The sequence below is a fragment of the Cloeon dipterum genome, chromosome 1 (assembly GCF_949628265.1).
Source record: "Cloeon dipterum chromosome 1, ieCloDipt1.1, whole genome shotgun sequence".
NCBI classification, from domain to species: domain Eukaryota; kingdom Metazoa; phylum Arthropoda; class Insecta; order Ephemeroptera; family Baetidae; genus Cloeon; species Cloeon dipterum.
The window spans coordinates 15,419,317-15,438,468 of record NC_088786.1 but is presented as its reverse complement, the minus strand read 5'-3'; the positions used below and the strand labels follow the sequence as shown (position 1 = coordinate 15,438,468).

General features: G+C 40.9%; 2 protein-coding genes across 6 annotated transcripts; one reads left to right on the top strand and one right to left on the bottom strand.

The window, feature by feature from the left end:
* Window positions 1-5,011: 5,011 nt before the first annotated feature.
* Window positions 5,012-10,066, bottom strand: LOC135934151 (choline transporter-like 1). The gene is made up of 11 exons (XM_065475691.1): window positions 9,867-10,066; window positions 9,599-9,744; window positions 9,251-9,437; window positions 8,725-9,174; window positions 8,579-8,665; window positions 8,417-8,516; window positions 8,302-8,364; window positions 7,417-7,814; window positions 6,994-7,069; window positions 6,292-6,437; window positions 5,012-5,596 (listed from the first exon to the last, which is right to left on the bottom strand). The coding sequence occupies exons 1-11, from the start codon at window positions 9,960-9,962 to the stop codon at window positions 5,447-5,449; spliced, it is 1,899 nt and encodes a 632-aa protein (XP_065331763.1). The 5' UTR covers window positions 9,963-10,066; the 3' UTR covers window positions 5,012-5,446.
* A 754-nt stretch (window positions 10,067-10,820) lies between these two features.
* Sap47 (Synapse-associated protein 47kD) lies at window positions 10,821-19,127 on the top strand. 5 transcript variants are annotated; one of them, XM_065475693.1, is made up of 9 exons: window positions 10,821-11,136; window positions 12,259-12,486; window positions 14,094-14,170; window positions 14,561-14,685; window positions 16,597-16,734; window positions 16,806-16,945; window positions 17,008-17,129; window positions 17,181-17,327; window positions 18,204-19,127. In XM_065475693.1, exons 1-9 carry the CDS (start codon window positions 10,943-10,945, stop codon window positions 18,320-18,322), a joined length of 1,290 nt encoding a protein of 429 aa, XP_065331765.1. In that variant the 5' UTR covers window positions 10,821-10,942; the 3' UTR covers window positions 18,323-19,127. The 5 variants fall into 5 exon arrangements, with proteins under 5 accessions (XP_065331765.1, XP_065331764.1, XP_065331766.1 ...); XM_065475692.1 differs by having other exon boundaries at window positions 10,822-11,136; window positions 12,259-12,495; XM_065475694.1 differs by having other exon boundaries at window positions 10,822-11,136; window positions 12,259-12,495; window positions 17,947-19,127.
* The last annotated feature ends 25 nt before the right edge of the window (window positions 19,128-19,152 follow it).

The following is a 19,152-nucleotide window of genomic DNA, read 5'->3' as shown; positions in this document are numbered from 1 at the left end:
AGAGAGAGAGAGGGGGGGGGGCTACATCCGCTTTTTGCGGCCAACCTCCGTCACGGGCCAAAAAGACTGCGCGCCGCAAAACGGCGGCCCCGCTAAGCTGGTGGCCGGGGGCGGCCGAAACGGAGCCGCAATCCCGCAGGGGCGGCAAGGTGTGACCGTTGTCCGCGTGGGTGGCTCGACCGACCGCAGCCCCTGCGGAAGCGGCTCCCACGCGGCCGCCTCTTCAAGACGCAGTCCCCGAGAGTGGATGCACTTGGCGTGTGCAAGTGTTTGTTTGCCCGTCGACGATACCTCTCTCTCTACGCCGCAGTACAAATAAAGAAAAAAGACCCCACAGCTAGTTTCGTCAGTCAGTTTTTTCTTTTTTCCGAGAGTGCAATACTAAACCACAAAAAATAATAAGTTAGTCCTCCGCTTGGCTATTGCCTTGTGTTGGCTGCCGCGTCTCCTGTGTATTACAATTTTTCTCAGTGGGCGCTTTTATGGCGCACTTTGCAAGAAGCGCACAGACAGAGTCTTGGTGCTCAGGATTTTCATAACGTCTGCAAGTCATTATCCTTCATGTAGGGGAAAGTTCAAAGTTCAATTTTTTGCAGCATGCAGCACAATCCTTCCAAACAGAATTATTTATTTATGATCCATCAAGTGTGTTTGATCAATATAATAGACACTTTATACGATGATGCGGATGCGCTCAAGGCTTCCATGATATTTGAGCTGAACGTGGGTTTGAACATGACGATTAGTAAGCCCATTTATCATTCTCTGCAATACAAAGATATTACTGCAGTAATAGCTTATAGTCAAGGTAGCTCAAATTATCCATTAACAAAATTGAAGTTTATAATCTCTAAACATGTAAAATGGCTTGAGTAGGTTTGCATCTCAAAAGTTTCAAAGTTGGAACTAAAAGCCGCTAAATTTTGCAATAATTTAATGCTTGTTTCCATCGTACCAGCAGGTGTAAAATGGATTTACAAAATTATTTTTTTTATTGCATGCAACAATTATTCCAAAAATAGACATGAGCCTTTCCTCATTAGGAGAACCATTTCCATCAAAAATTCAGTTTTTGCGTCATGAAATCTCATGATAGAAGTGCAATGGACTCGGCAAAAAAGTAGAGGGTTGCTTTTAAGATATAGAATTACACCTACTTCATAAGTTTTAATAGTCCGATTGCGTTATTCATTGTTATTTTATACAATTTGCAAAAATATCACTTATCCTCATATGACTACATCAGCCTGAAATAAAATTTTGCGTCATAAGAAAACCAATATCAGATTTCGTTTCCCCCGCCTCACCAAGGAAATGCGTATCATATTAAGAATTCAGCGAATGATGCGCTTTCAAACATCAACCAACGCTTTTAGAGCAGGATAAGGAAATTTTACTAGGATTTAAAAACAATACTTTGATTACGGGGAAAAGAGGCTGTAAAATTCATAAATTCATTGTTGCAGAATAGAGGCTGGAATTTATTTTAAAGCAAACATTTTACAGAAAATTATGTCTAAAAACAAAAATCATGGATTAGTTACTAAAAATTGTTAAGAAGTTGTCCAGTTCCTTTAAGGCTCTGTGACTTCTCTGGACTGTGCATGATTCGCATGATTATTTTACTCGCCCAAGCATATAAAGTTATTGATTGGTTCTAAAGTTGATGACGTGGAAAGCGATACCTTCCAAATAATTAAATTACATTTTCTTGCTGAATATGTGAAATTTTAGTGTGCGGGTTGCAGATGCTGCACGCGCGGATGGTCACCAACTGTGCCGTTTGTCGTCAATGGACGACCTTGGCCAACGGCCAAAATGAAACACTCGGTCAAGCGCGCACATCTGTTCGGCGGGGACAATTGTTCGTCCCTTCTTTTTTTTCGCGTAGACACACAAAAGCCGTGAGAGAGGAGACGAGGGAGATTTGCAATGAATCAAATCCTGAACACCCCGGGGCGGCGGAACACGCACCTTTGTGCAAATTGAGCCTTTGATCACGCCGGGTAGCGACCGAGAGGCTGCTGGAATCGAGCTCGACAGCTATTGTTGCGGCCTGGCTGCGCGGAGGTGGGCCGGATAACGTGTAACGACTCAGCAGCCTTTGTGCTCTCATTAGATTGAATTTCCCGGTAAGTTTATCAGCGCTGAAGCGTATTTTTATATTGGCAAACTTGTCTCTTTTCAACTTGATGATTGAGCAGCGTATTGATGATGGTTCGCTGGTTCTCTCTATTTTAAGAAGCCCATATTACGTAAGAGGAAAATTTCTAAAGCTGGAAATTGAATGATTTTAATTGCATTTGTAGTAGGTATACGCATGGAAGAAAAAAATGTAACTTTCATCTCTTAAATCAATAGTTAATTACGTTTCTTCAAATTGATACGTTTTGTGGTACAAAAATACGTGCAGCCAAATGTGTGTTAAGAAATAGTTCAAGATTAAATCCTCTAATTAGTATGAATATGTATGAGTTTATATTTTTCAAACAAACTTTTAAGGCATGGTGAATAAGTGATATTGAATTTCAAACCAAAGAAAACATTAGAAAATATTTACGTGTGTTTCATTATCCTACCCTCCATCGGCACACAACAAGAAAATTGTATTTACATACAGTGCTTTCAAGGCTGGAGTAGTGTCGAAATTTCCATCAGGCGATATAATATTAGAGTAATTGAGGCCTTGGGGCACCATAAGGACCATGTAAAAATTAAGGGGGCGCACCGGCCGGGCGATGCCCGCAACGCCCTTTATATATGGGCTAGTTCGGTATTGATGAGTGCTTTTTAATAAAGAAACACGTTTTTGATCCTAAAATTATGATACAAAATTTTGTAAAGTTCATATTTTTTTGTATAATATGGTTTAAAATTAATGAAAACTATACTAAACACTAGAAGTGTGCACAGCGATGCAGGAAAACATCACAAAATTAGGCAGAATGTGAAACAGGGCGATACACTTATGGGAAAAACGTGATGCCTTTTGACATGCATGCACCTTCGGCACACCGACCTCGTCATTTACTTAGGTGCCAGAGCGGCCAGACAGATATTGATGCGAGAACAAGAATCATCCAGGGACGCGCCCTGCGAGGTGACAGCGCGGCCTACTAATTCCCACCTCCAGCCGACCCACGGCTAGAACCGTTTTCGGCCCGAAGCGCCTTTTCATACAGGGTTTGTATACCCTTGAATGGCCTTCCACATATATATTGGAAGACTACAACGCATCGAAATTCTTCTCCCTGTTCTTGGGGCTGCAAAACAATTAAGCGTTTGTTTGATTTTTAATTAATTTAGTAATTTTACATACAGCACAGACTAGGTTGACCCAACATAATATTTGTTCTCCGCGTTGTGGAGTCATTTTTTTATCTTTGTTCGTGTAATCTAAATTGATGATATTCTTTGATTGTTACTTTGTAGTTCATGAGTACAATAAACATTTAACAAGACAAAATAAATAAGGATATTATTGATCAACGCCCACATTTTGCCTGGTCTCTAGGTATCCACTTTTCGTGTTCATACTAAAGTTTCCATTTTAATAAAATTTGACTTGATTTAACTTGAATGTCGCGGGCTCTCACGCCAAAGAAACTTCCTAATTTAACATAACACTTTGAGCAATTTTTTAATCAATGTAAGTCGCGGGAAGGTAAAAAACATGTTATGTAAGGGTTGATGAGTTGGTATATCCACGCGCCTCCTGAATGAAAAAGCAAGTAAACGGCTTGAATAGCAATATTGGTTTAGGGCAGATCGACGCGTTACACTAGCACGGTTTTGGCAGTTCTGTGCGAGTGTCAGTCAAGTCAGCTCAGCGGTAGTGGTGAATGGGTGCAGTGGGCGGAGCGGGACCCTGCCGACGACGGGCCCGACGCGTCCCTTCATTCATTCTGCGCCAATTTGCTGGGCGAAAACGCGAGCAGAATTGAGCGCGCGTGTGGCGCAAAGGGAGCTGGGGCTCGCGCTGCCAGCTTTTTCGGCGACGCCCGCGGAATATCAATCGGCGGCACAGCACCGCCCTCCCTTGCCGCGGTTTCATTCACTCGCCTCCGCCATGCAGTATAGGGTTAAATGGCGTGGGTTCCTCTTTTCCTTGCAAATAGATTTTTCTGCTCCCCTCGGCAAAATGCAAAAAAAATTGGCAACCCACTTTTTCTGGCGAAGGAATATGCAAGTCATTTGAAAAATCTTGTCAAACTTTTCTGACAACTGCAAATAAATTTTTATTGGTTACACACATGATAAAGTTATGATTTTTTTCTTGTTATTAATTTGTTTGTTTTTGCGGCCGGTTGCACAGTATTATGTTTCGACTATGAATAATTAATAAGTCAAAATATCCAAGAGGGATTGCAGCTTGGAACCCACGCTGGGTAAGAAAAAGTAAACTCTGCCCAAAACATTTAAATTTTGCAATTTTACCCCTGGAAGGAAGTCTGAAGGCTTCTTGGTCACACTGTCAATTAGATGTGATATAGCACTAAAAGGGTAAAAGCATGAGATCCACGTCTTGTCTTTTGGTTCAGATATAGGTGCAATCAATTTAATTCGAAGGCGATAATTTACACATCCAAAATATTTCATTAGTTGTCCAAAGGGAATATTTTAGAAAATAATCACAACTTTTATGTACAATAACAGGTTGGTTTTAATTCTCTAAAAATAAAGCCATCGTAACGCTCGTTAGAGTCAGAGTCAGAACCTGTTACAAAAATACATACTAAACGATCACAATAAAATACAAATCTTATACAGAATATTGCAAAACATGAATTACCCTGTAAATACTTTCCATTCTAACAGCGCTGCTTCACAAAGTATAAAATATATAGCATGTCCTCCAACAATGGCACCTCAGTTTACAAATTGCATAACACAGAAACTGAATGATTGGCACCGATTTTTCCTTGATAATTGACAATTTACACTTGAAAATGTAGTGATTGGCTCTAAAGTCATTATATTAAGTGAAATTTACAATCAAGATCCGACCAAACTGTTTATAATTTAGATTTACTCAAATTCGTATTGTTGCGATATGACATGTTTCTCATAGGTCAAACTAGATATTTAAGCGATAGTAAAAATATGGCATTTTATGCATAGTAACAAACGAATGATACAAAGTAAAAAAAAGTGTACTGCAAAAAATTTAAGTACTTGCCCATGTGATAATGATAACATTTCAGTAGCTGAGGACGAAGAAACTAAATGCTCTGAATGGTACAAACACGATAAAATATGGCTTCGTCAGCCTTTGAACAATAAAATGAAGATCACTTGATGAAATTGATAAAATATGGCAAAGCAATCTGTCAACTAAAAAGTAGTGAGAGCAACAATATAAAACAGCAAACTTGCCCTAGCTAAGACGATCCTTTCAGTCCATCGTTTTCATAAAAGCTCTTATATAAAATTGCACTTAATGTATTCAAAACATGGGCTGACTCTCTGGCTGTGTAGAGCTCTTCGCGCAAAGGGTGGTCAAAGCTTGCACCATGTGCGGCCGTCGGTACGCCTGGTATCCCACACTAAGAGCCTGATCTTCAGCCACGCATAGAAAAAGGGAGTCCAAAGCCATCTGCGGAGAAATGGCATTCCCATCTCAAAATGATTGCATTTTGATATATTTGCTAAATCTAAGTATACTTCAATGCCAGATAATAAAACAAATGGCTACAATGCTCCTAATATTCGTCTAAAAATTTAATTTCAGAATTAATTACGTGTCAAGAAGACATTATCAGAACGGTAACGACAAATAAAAACCTTAAGTAACACAAAAAAGTGAAAAATAATTTCTCAAAATACACCCAAGCCCTAGAAAATTCAAATTTGCTAGTTGTTCTGTTTACCATAATTAACATAGAGGAACAGGGTATTCTTTTCTAAGAAGTAGACAGGGGTGTTGCTTTCACTGAAAACACTGGAAGCACCGATTTAACATGAACAAAGTTTTGGGTCTGCGGAAAATTCATGAGGTTGAAGGCGGCATGCATTAATCCGAAGCATTTGCATTACAAAAGATAGGCAGTCCATTTAGAAAGAAAAAAGACTCGACTTTCTTGTAAACACGACAGTTACAAAGTTTCCTGCTGATTCCAGCGAAAATATGTACGATAATTGAAAAGTCAGAGAAGCTCATTATTTCGATCAACCAGGCGTGTACTTTTTCACGTTTTGCCTTGAGCAATATCGCAGAGTCGCGCATTGCATTGCTTCATATTTCATTCTGGCGGGCAGATAGGGCAAGTGGAAAAATATAAAGTATATTACCTCGTAGAGGGTGAAGACCGAGTGGGCGACGTAGAAAGAGAAGACGCACAGCACCAGCACAGGAACGGCGTAAACGTGCAGCTGCGGGTCTTGGCGCATCGTCAGCAAACCAACGCAACCCACCACGGCAGTCACGCAGCACTTACCTACGGGCACGTACCACTCAAAATCAGCCCAAATGATCAAAATGCTGGGTCGCTTAGAACGTGAGCTATGTGCAAAGCACTTGTTCACTCAAAAAGAATGGAGAGACAACTCGTAATTCGTGGCAGCAAGTAGCTCCTGGTGAAAATTCAAATGAGAGAGGCTGCTCGCTGATTGTGATGACGGCAGAAAAAGGTTTAATTTGTTCGCCAGTGGCTTTTTAGCAGTTACTTTATGAAATACAAGCATCGCAATCACAAACAATGCGACAGGATTATTTAAAGAGAACATGAGCAGAACATGTAGGAGAATAACATTGTCACAATAGAATGCTGAACAGCAAATCACTCTCTCTGAAATTTAATTTTCTAGGGAAATTTGCAAAGAATTTTATTTTTCAGTAGATCGCTATATATACAATGTCACTTGAGAGGGAAACTAAACGTTATTTCGGCCGTTTTATGCGCATCTTAACTTCAGAAATTGGATTTGCACGATTTGACCCATCAGTCAGTACAAAGAGTTCATTCAAAATTATTTTAAATTAATGGTACTCACCCAAAAATAGGAAGCAATCACCAGTACTATTGATGGGAGATAAGTGCAGACGATTGCTCTCCATGGTTTGGTACGCCTGTCAAAATATAAATTACCGTGCGTCAAGTTATTTTATAATTTGACAGAAAGAATTACTTGTGACAAGTAAAGAGAAGAAAGTATTTTTCCTAGATCAATACAAGGCAAATTAATTTTATTTTTGGGGAAAAGAGAAATCCAGATAAGGCTATTGCAACAAAATTGATTATTTTCAAGGAGAAATTAAAAGATTAAAATATAAAATGAATCTAAAAATGTTTTGAAATAGTTTCAGAAGAGCAAAGTTTTTTTAAGCCTCTTGTAAATTAACGCCTTTTCATCAATCAAAGACAAATTATTGTTTGGCAGGTAAAAATTTTAAGATTTCCAAATTCTGAGACCAACCACTCTTGCTGATGGACAAAAGTCAATCCCCTCGATGGCAATTACAGCATACGCGTTGTGGTTAACATATCGAAGGCCACGCTCGTAGCACAGAGGCTTCTGCTTGATTCCTAGCAGCCGAAGCGCAAGTCTGGGGAGCTTGAAGAGCGCGATCAGCAGAGAGCCAAGGGCGACTGAGCCCAGGTGGTACCACACCAAGCGCCGCACCGAGGTGAGAAGGAGTCGGGCGCCTCCATCTCGTCTTCCACTGGTGAGGAAATACCAGTCCACCAACGCCCCTGCCGAGGTCATTTGTTGGCAGGAGAGCACTAGTTCCGACACCCACACCAGGGCGATCAGGTATATCCACCAGCCGAAGCGAACCCACGACAACTCAACAAACTGCAGTAACGTGAATTCTGCGAAAAGATAATGAAAATCGCTCAGGTGTTACTACTTTATTTGATTTTTTTTCCAAGTTCTGGTTTTGAATAGAATGAAACTTATTTTGTGTCAGACATATTTATCATGTTAATCTAGTTACTTTCCCATATCATCGACGTGCCGTAAAAATTGTGCAAAGCTAAACAAACTAAAATTTCAATGTTGCAAGAAATGAGCAGCAATCAATATGAAAATTAAAATTTAGGTGTTTGTTTTGCTGGGCGCAATTTTTACGGCACCAAGACGATATGGTTTTTTTTTGATAATGTGAGTCTTTCCTAATCAGAAAATTATGACATGTATTATCATGTCATTAACTTGAACCACTTTTTAGAAACAAAATATTTTGTAAATTATGTAGATTTTCTTATCTAATGTTCGTTTTTTTAGTTGCAGTTTGTGAAGAAAGCAGCTAATGAAACACAAATAATTACAAGGTTTTTTAAAATCACTTCTACTTACTATTTACTGATGTCATGTTTGAGTCCTCTGTGTAAAGAATTATCTGCCTCGCTTCAGGGGTTGCTAAAATACACCAAATGAGCACCAAAGCAAAAATCTCAACAAAAATTCTTACTAGCAGTTGCCAAACACAGCACCACATACATCCATGCGCAGAAAAGACTCAACAGAACAGCTACAGTGATAATTGGCTGGAGGTACAAGGATGGGAGGGCCTACGAGTGAGCAAATGATAACAAAAATATATACTTCCAGTTACAATTTCAACTGTGCGCACCTTGATAAAGCCACTTGCTTCCTTGAAAAGGGCCGCCAACGTCTTCACATTTTTGGCCACATGTGCGGCAAGACAAAGCAGCACCAGCTAAAAGAATGAAATGAATAAATTATGAGACTTTAATTATGAAAAGAGGTAGAGCCTACAGTCACTAGAGTAGCGAAAACTGCCAAGATGAGCAGCCACCGTTCATTGGTTGCAGTCTCTTCAAGCATTTGCTCGATTGGAGTCTCATCCAGCAGCCACTTAGTCTCCAAATAGGCCCACCAGAGAGCGAGAGTACCGGCGACACTAGCCACAGAGACTACAACTGTGAAGGTAACAGCAATTGCAGCCGTGGCAAAGCTCAGCAGCAGAATCATGACAAGGGCTAGCATGAAAGACACAAACGAGAGGATAAAAATCAGGCGCCACGTTCGGTACAGATCAGCGACAAGCTGCTCCAGAGCAGCAGGGCTGTTGAGGATTTCGTAGAACGAACGCAATACATCTGTGGGAACTGAAGAGTTGGCTGAGGGCACACATCTGTTTAGCACTTGATCACTTTGAAATACAGGCAACAAAGGACACGGCCCCAGGGGACTGCTGAATTGGTCCTAAAAAATTTGTTTGCAGATTTTAAAGTATATACTAAGCATTGAATTTAATTTGCACCAAAAGAAAAAATCTTACCTCAGGCGATAATTTAGTACTTGTCTCCAGCTGTGAGAAGTTGAAATTATAGCTGCACAGTGATGATCCTGTTTCCTCATAAAACTTCTTGAGATCGGCGAGCACAGAGAGCTCTTTGTCTGGGCATTGCTTCACACAGATCTTGATTGACTCATTCACATGGCTCACATCGAGATTAAAAAGATAGCTGTAAATTGAATGGTGCTCTTTTAATTATTTGAGTTAATTGAAGAATTTCACCATAATTAATTTAAAATTTTCTACAAAATGTCTTGTGTAAAGAATATTTCTTTATTTTAATTTAACAATTTTGCATAATTAATTTATAAAAGAAGAAGCTACTCTTACGGTCGGTGGGTCATGTCCAGTCCAGAGAGCACCAGACCACCGGCTTGCTCCTCGTTGGTCTTTCCGCAGATGTTGCCAAAACTGTCATAGCCGTGTGCCAGCAGGAGAGGGTTGCCATAGACGATAGCGAATGCTGCTACGAAGAGCTACTCACAAAACAAATATAAGCGTCGAGATATGAAGACCAACTTATTTTTATCCTAAAGCGAGTTTTAATGTGTGAGCGCGGTTTTCCACCACGCCCATCTAACGAGGGTTTGGCACTGACCAAAATGCAGACGAACACGATGAAAATGACAAGAAAAGTGACGTCCGTGCACTGTCTCACTCCCGGGCTCTCCTGTCGTTCGCCACAGCACCCCATAGTGCCCCTTCGGGGTGGCTAAAGCGAGAAGCAACAGGGCGCTCGGCGCTCTTTCAATCTTTGTTTGTAGTGGCGAACAACGACCACGCTTGCCAACTGAAACCTGGACTCAGAAAAAGTATTCGTCATTCCTCTCGTGTGGTTTTTCAGGATACAGTGATAAAAATAGGAAAAATTTACTTGACTACAGAATTTTATAAAATTGCATTTATCATATTATATTATGTTTAAAACACTTATGTTGGTGAAGAATGACGATTTTTCGTAATTTTTTTAATTTAAGAGTTTATCACAATTAGAGATAAATAGAAAACGGCCATCGTCAGCATATTTTTACTAATATGAGAGCTCACATAGACCATATTTGATTTTATAATTTTTTCGTATGAATTAATTTGGACTGTGTTGTAATTTTTTTAATCATCGCATATAAGTATCTCAAGCCGGTCCCATTATTTTCGATGGATTTAAACAATACAAAATGTCATTAAATTTTATAGCCTTCCACAATTTTTTCTTTAAATGCTTTATGTCTATTGAATGTGTGTCATAGATTTAACATATAATAATTTTATGTATTCATTTTTTCTTTTTTCAGAGCTTAAGTATGTAGTATTATTTAATATTTAACATACATTTCGAAAATAAACTTCCATTTTTTCTCACGAATTTGATTTGGTATTAAGGTTATTAGCTATGAGATCTGTTCAAAATTCAATTTATAAAATTTAAGATCTCTGGCGGTCTGTGAATTACCGATTGCGGTGGCCGACAATAGTTCAACACCAATCCCACAGTTGTCGCCCTGCTCCGAGTGGCACCAGTATGACGTAGGCAGAGGAGAAAGTAGCTCCACCCTCCCGCAGATGTCACTGCTGGCCAAACGTCAATATCAGCAGCAGCAGGAAGACGACTCTTCGATCGGAAGGACGACGTACTTTTCGACTTTCCAGTCGTCGCTGGCCAGTTAGAGCTTCGCCATGTCCATGTTTTCGGGCCTCACGAGCGGCCTCACCAACCAAGTGTCCGGCCTCACCAGCTATTTCGGCAAAAAACCCGAGGAGGTTGGCGTCGAGGGCGAGCAGCCGCCCCCACAGCCTGCTTCCCCGATCAAGGAAGAAAAACTGGTCCCTGAGCCGGAGCCAGTCCTCGATGCTGAGGGCAAACTTATGAGGTAGGCACCTCACGGGCTCTAACGTACACTTACACTTGACGGAAGTGTTGTCATGCCTTTTAAAGCCCTAATTGCGCAGTTTTGCAGTTGACCAAAAGCGGATCGTTCTAGGGGTTGTCGAATTATTGCTAACGATTTAGGTGAAGTACTTGCTCTTTTCGCAGAAAGGCATGACGTGCTTATTTCCCGCGGGATGCGTCTATCAGGGAAAGCATAATATGCAAATACGTATAAATCCCTGGGAGAGATCACGGAGATAAAAGATTATGCATTATTCCACTTAACTGCTTGCTGATAAATGTTCAAACCGCGCCCTTTGGAGGTTTATATCAGATTTAAATTGGTTTTTTATAAGAGGAACAAATTATTGAATAATTTTTATCAATAAAAAAATAGAGTTTTACTACTAATATTTTCTAATTAACGTTCATCGGAAAATTAAAACACATCATGCTATATTTTCGATATTTTCAGCTAAAGCCTTTATTCCCTTGTGGTTTTCATTAAGTCTAATTATTTAGTCAAGCTAAAACAATCAGGTCAAATTTCATACCCTGGTGACGAATGATTTCATGAAAAATGTTGAAGAGATTATGTCGTTATATAATCTTATAGTACTATAATCTTTTATTGGACAAAATTAATCTGTGCTCCCAATAGTCACAAAAGCATTCTTAAATGTGACGTGTAAACTATATTACAGTAAGTAGTTGAGTTACGTGAAGGCAAGATATTAGAATCAAAACTTAACATCTTTATAGGCGATACTTACCTGTATTTCCAAAGCTACAAATCACAAACACCATCATTACAAACAATTTGGGCCTAAACACACAGATTTTAAATTAAAATTTGACACTCTTGAGGCGCAAATTCGTATTTTATGCAGATATAGCTTGCCGAAAAATCAAGTGTAGCGTTAAAATCAGCTGATTATGAGTCAAAGTCCAATAACCCCGTCTAAATGTTTAGTCGCCATTGATTGCTCTATTCACACAATTTTTCTACGAGTCGTGCCTACATTGGACGAAACGTTAATTGAATTATAGCTAACAAAGAGGGTGTCGGTGTTTATCGTTAGGCTTTTGTGACTGATGTGTGTTGGAATGTGCTTGATTTCAGCCCCACCAAGGGTGGCAGCAAGTTGGAAATGTTGACCAACGTGAAGAGCCAGATGAGTTCGTGGCTGGGGGCCGGCAGCGGGCTGATCTCCAACGCCGGTGGCGGCCTCATTCAGGCGGTCAAGAGCCGCGCCACCGGCGAGGAGGTGGTGCCCGATCCGCCCGAGCACCTGCAACAGCCCACCGAGCCGGCCCCCGCTGCTCCCAAAGAGGATGATGAGAATTCTAGGTACTTGGGGTAACTGTCTTTTTCTATATGTCTCTAATTTAGTTGCACCTCACTCATGCTGCATCAAAACTGTCATCATCATGTTCACCACCATTGCCTCCATCGTCAGAGAGCAAAAACTTGAGCGCCCCCGACTCGCTTTTTGCCGCCCAATGGAAAATCAATTGCGCGTGCGAGCGTTCACGAACTGTACAGAGTTTATATCAGTTGTTCCGGCTGCATGCGACTTTGCATGAACCGATTAAGTGTCCGCGATGTCTGAAAAAAGTTTTGATAGCGCGGGGTGGATTTCCTCTTGTGTCTCGGCTTGCCAAACTGTGAATAAGGAATAATGTCTTGTTTGGCCTTGTAAGTGGGAGGCTGAGTTTGCGATTTGACTGTTAAGTGGTTTAGAAGTAAATTAGATGTTGTTCGCGGTTTTTTGCACACACGCAAAACTGGACGGTGTACAAAAACTGCACTCAATATACTATGCAGTTCTCCGCCTCGTCACTCAAGTGAAAAATAGAAAAATGTTTGAGCTTTATCGAGATACCAAAGAGCGTTACATTTCTAATTTTCTCTAACTATTCCTCGTGAATTTTTGCTTCGAAAGCGCAGGCGTCGAAACGTAATCGCTGTATGATTCTAGACTTTACGATTCCGCTCATTTCTGTCAGACGCAACATTTCAAATTTACAGGTCATTTTTTTAGTTCCTATTTATTTTGAAATCTTCTTGGTTTTAACGACTTATTGTTGGCGATGTTTTTACAGTCTTTACTAAACTTATGACTTCATATTCATAAAAAAATTATGTACAAATCAGAACAAATAGTTGTCAGACTTCAAAGCAATGCTGACTAGAGAGGCTGAGAGGAGACGAAAAGATGGTCATATTCGGCCCTAGCTCCTCTGCAGCTACTCTGGCCCAGTGTTATCCGCTCGGCGGTGTTTTAGGGACTTGGGGAACTCGCAGCCCACAGGAAGTGAGCAGAAGTTAGAAAAAGTAAAGTAACAAAGCTAGCAGAAAACTGATGAAGTTAACCAATATCACCGCGATGCGCCCATGAAAATTCACTTGCCACATTTCAAAGCAATAAATTAAGCATTTTAGGTATAGCGATCAATACACTATTGTTGCATTATTTAATTACAAATTCACAAAGTTAATGGGTAGCTTTTGTACGCTCTTTGGTTAAACAAATTTGCTCAAAATTTCTAGCACTGTAACGAGTCCTGGAACTGTTTTTTAAAATATTGGCTTCTTTAAAAAGTGGCTGGTAGCATTGGTGAAAATTTGTTACATAATATAGCAGGCAAATTTTGTGAATAATCAATTTGATGGGTCTAAAATTCATATTCTAGGGAGTTGAAACTCGTTCAAAGTTATGGCGTAAATAAGGGAACGTTGTCATAATCGTGTTTTGAAATTTTATTAAAAAATATATCAGAGGAGGGATTATAAATTGGGTAATTTGTATTCACTCTATAAATTCAACTGAAAAGAATTGCGCACAACACAGCTAATACGAGTAAAAACAATATCACCATAAAACAAGCTGCTCTCTGAAAGTCAGGTGATAAGACAGTCGGCAAGTTTTTTTTAATTCAAAAATTGCTTTGCAGTGACACAGGCGGTGCCGACAGCGAGCCACAGGTGTCGGAAAATGAGGGCGAAGAGGCTAAGGATGGCTCCGGAGCAGGTGAGTGTGTCTTTCCCGACTTTGCGCTCCCTAACGCTTTTCAGCTGCTGGAGAATCATTTCCTTCTTGACAGTACTTCTTACCTACCTTCGTCGCACTTATACGTCGCATTTCCAGTTGCCAGGCTGCCCTTCAAACTGATAAATTCAGGTCGTTGTCAGCCCGCACAGGAAACTGGGCTATTGCGCAGTGCATTTTCCACACATGCCACTGAACTCAACAGTGCAACTGAGATAATTTTAATGACAATTTTTCTTAAATTGACCCATTTCCTGCGACCATGACGCCAAACTTGATGATATTTCCCCGCAACTTGAAATTCAATTCTTATTGAAACCTTTAATGGCCAATTAGCGTTATTAAACCAGATTTCCACCCCTTGATTTCCAGCTGTGGGCACAAAAGCGATGCAGGGAGCCAAGGCCTTCGGCAGCTTCTTCTACTCGGCGGTAAACAAAGCGGGCGCTAAGGTCAGCGAAGCCAGCGCCAAGATCAAGGAGACTGTCGAAAAGAACGTGAGTGCCGAGTCCTGTTTCGTCACCCTAGCTATAAGTTTCCCTTGCTGTTAGCTTCAGCAGACGAGAAGTTGAGCTCGGCGCGTAATTCCATATTCCTTAGCAAGCGAAGCGTGAAACGAAAAGCTGCTTTGCCTCCTCCGACCTGGTTTTCTTATTCCGCGCGACAAGTTGTGCGACCAGAAGAAAATCGCAACGTTTCTATTTGTTTATTTCACATTTATTTACAGTCCAAAAAGTACGGAATCAACCAATTCTTTAATCAATCCGTAAAATCCACAGACCGCAAACGCATTTTAAAGAACATACGAATTCTTCAGAAATTTGAAAAAATCTGCTAAAAACTAATACGGCATAAAATCATAATTAATTATGCAACACACTTCGTGTATATTAAGTAAACAACAAATTTACGCATTGCAATCAGTTATTAATACAGTTCAACCAATCTCGTTACACCTGCTGCGGAGAAACAGAACAATGTTTTAAGTTTCATAATGTTTTCGCCGATTTTCGCTCTGTGCTCTTTTTATGTAAAAACAAGGCAACTCACAATCAGATTTTTACGTTTTCGGGTTGAACACTATATGGTCGCGAAATCACAGGGTGACCTATTGAGTCCATTGGCTGTTATGCAAGTGTGTCAGTTGGCACACTCCTTTCATGGGGCATCGATTTTTTCCCAGCTTCTGTTGCAGCCAGCCTGAATGAAATATGGAAGTTGTTTTGGGGCCGAGGCGAAACGAGCCACGTCTTGTTGTCTGCCGGGTTTTTTTTAATCTAGGAAATACGGCCAGGCGACGAGAGAATTCTTCATGTTTGCTGTCAAATTTTATTTTCTGCGCTCCCAATGGCTGTAATAAAAGTTGGTCTCTGTCCATGGTAAATTGGCCACAAACGGGTCGAACGGCAGAAAGACCGGCGCGTGTTTAAACAGCCAACTTAACACGCACACACCTGATTATTTACACGCATTATTAATTAGGTCGGCGGCCGGCTCTTGTTGTCGGCCCATTGTTTCGGATTTTTTGGACCGCACACTCACTCAAGGGCTGTTTTTGATTGAAAGCAGAGACAGCTCAAGGGCTTAAAACGGAGAGGCCGAATCGAGCGAGCAGATAGGGTGGCGGATTATTGATCGGAGCAGTGCGTGGGTGCCACGACCAACATCTGCAACTGCATATCGATCTGCCCGCCGCCGCTCGCTCGCACACTGCTCCACTTTGCCCCTGCCCGTTTCGCACACGTGATTTTATTCAATTTTTGCTGTTCGCCTCGTTCCGCGTCTTGCGGCGCTTATTCGATTACCAGCAATGGCAATATTGATGTACTCCCGCTCTAAATGCTATGTCTGAACACGTTGCTGCAAAAGAAATTTAATCGGACATTTCCATTAAAACAAAAAATCAATTTTCTTGTATTTTGCGTCTACTTATTTTTGCAAGACATTACGTGTTTTTTCTTCTTCAAGATTTTATTATTGCCAGCAATTGTTTCCCCTGCAAACATAAAGCATATATGATGAATCTTTAAAATCTTGCGGTTCTGGCAATGAATAAACAAGTTTTATTTAATAGTAAGTAGCTGGTGCGAAGAAATAATGGTCTCGGAAAATACCAATTCTCCCATAGGAATGTATAGACTGGTTAAAGCGTGCGTCTTTTTGGCTATATATAGCCAGTGGAGTGGTTCATTGAATTATAACATCCCGGAAACATTATTCTTCTCGCTTTTTCTTTGAAAATGCTTCGGGAAAGAGGAGTCGTCTTGGGCGCAGATTTTTCCTCTCTCACGTCCTATGTTTATCGGAGCCCGCCTAATCATCGGCTTTCCCTCCTAAAGACTGGTTCTTTGCCAATTAACTGTTGCTTCTTGGCTAAAGTTTTGATTACCCCTTTTCTCTGGCTTCAGACAATTTTGGGCGAGTTCAACAAGGAGCAGGAGTCTTTCATCAACAGCAAGCAGAAGAGCATGGAAGCTGCCGTCCCCCCTTGGGTGGGATACCCCAACGAGGAGAAGCTCAAGGAGGAGATTTTGTCCCTATCACAGGTTGGTTGCTTTTCGCCAAAACTCGCAATTCATATTCATATTGATATTGATTTGACTCGTTTCCGCCTCAGGACCGGCGGAGTTTTGTACGTGCACCACCAACAGGGGTGACCTTTGAATTCGACTATGAAACTTTCACCCCCGTGGCGCAGGCCTTGCTGGTTGAGGACCCTGAGCTAGAGAAAATGCGGTTCGAGCTCGTGCCCAAAGTGTAGGTTTTGTGATGGAGCGTCATGAAAAGCTGCTCAACTTTTTTTGCCTCCTTGTTTGCAGAGTGAATGAGGAAACTTTCTGGAGGAATTACTTCTACCGGGTGAGCCTGATCAAGCAGAGCAACGAGCTCTCCTCACTGGCAAGCGAGGGTGGAAATAATTCAAGTTTGGATGCTGACACAGGTTTGTCGAAAGTTAAAAGCTATCGATGTCTTTCACTGCATGGCCCCGTAGTTACCCCTGAACCCGTAGCCATCCCTCAACACTCCCCCCTAGAGCAGGAGCAGTCATTTGTCTCGGATGAGGTGCAAACCACCGAGCAGGAGAGGATGGAAGCGCTGCAAGAACTCCGGAGGCTAGGTGTCGCAGACGAAGCACCAGGTGAGTGTTCTATTTGAACTCGCCTCCCAGCTCAGTCCTGAGCACTTTCTGTCTTCCCTTTAATCTTTGGCTTCCGCCGGAGCAGAGGTGCTTGGATGCCATTGAAATTGAAATTCAGCACGCTCTGCAATGGCTCACTCAGAAAAGGCTGACCTATAGCTGCTTTTGTGCTACACCACTGTGGCATGTTTGCCTGCAAAGTTTGCTAAGTACCTAGCGTTTCATGTTCATTTATTCAGAATTTGGCCCCTAGGGAAGTTGGTTCATTCCCTATTCCATGACCTTGCATGTGATTTTCTCCCCTGTGAGAGCATTGCATGAAATGACGTTTATTTGCTTTGGCCGGGAAAGCTCATTAAACAGTTTATTATTTTTGCATCGCATTCCGCAGTAAAATATTCATTAAAATTAGAGCAAATCCCCACAGCCTATTGCATCTTCATTTTGCTTTCACTTTAACAAAGTAGTTGTCATAACATATTGCTAAATAACCAAGTAGTCGATTAAGAGACGAGGTAGGTGGTGAATCTAAACTACTCTTTAACGCTAACTAACCAAGTGACACAAGTGAGTCGAAAAAACTAACGCGTCTTTCTGATGTTTTGTCTGTTATGTGCAGCTTAAGGACGAGAAAGGCCTCTTCCTCCTCACTCTTGAAAACCCACTCCTCTACATCCCATAGCATGTTGTGCACCCCTCCACTTTCATTTCGCCAGGGGTGGGCAGACAATATTCCAAGGATTAAAAAAATATATATATCACTCTCAGACCCACAAGTGTCCCTTTCTCATTCGGTTTCTCTGCTTCAAACTCTCTCTCTCTCTCTCCCCCGCATGTGAGCGTTTGTTTTTTGGTTGAACAATTGAGGAGTTGCAGCTGCCGCCGAATGGGAACGAGAACTGCAGGCCGAGCTCAGTGACTTTGAGATGGTGGCAGGTGACGACGCGTCGACAGCCAACTGGGAGTCGGAAGCCGACGAGCTGCTGCAGCAGTAACTCCTCCAAAGACATTAATTTTTATCAGTGATATTTTCACAAGTGATTCCGCGGCATCTCATTAATATGAAAATTTTGAAAGCAGAGAGTATGTATAAATTTCAATGACACGATTATTAATATAATGCAAGAGGAATAACTGACTTAGCGTTCCTTCTTTTTCTGTGACGAGTTCTTCTTTGGGTGCTAGGTATCACTGTATGGAGGGTAGTTATCGATATTTATACCCAGTCTGAATGCGGGGCGCACTGCACTTGGCGCCCAACAAGAAATACACGCACGGAGAGGATGGTGTTTCTTGCATTCCACTTCAAACCATATTGTACCGTTGTTGTTGTTGTTATTGTCCTGTCTGTATATACATGAAGCACCAAGCCGATTTAACAAGCGATTCCTCTTGTTTGATGAAGACTTTTGTAAAATATAATGGTATATATGAACATAATAATAATTATAAAAGGATATTGATCATAGCCATTTTAAATCTCTTAAATAATATGAGAAAATATATATATATATTGATGATTGATTGACTAAAACGGATCTATCCAATGTTGAATAGTGTGTGCGCATAAAAAAGAAGCATAAATAATAGCCACTTAGTCAGTGTCTCTCTCCATCAGTTGAAGAATAGTTACTGAGGATTAGAAATCAATTCTATATCCATGTGTCTGTGTACTTATAACTCAATAATGAGAACAATAAAGGAACTACATCAATTAATATCATGCAGAAATCTCGGTATCCATGTACAAGAGACAAAAATACCACAAATAAATTCATGAAAGCGCCAAAAAAACAAAAACCTTCGTTTCATTGCTACATTATTA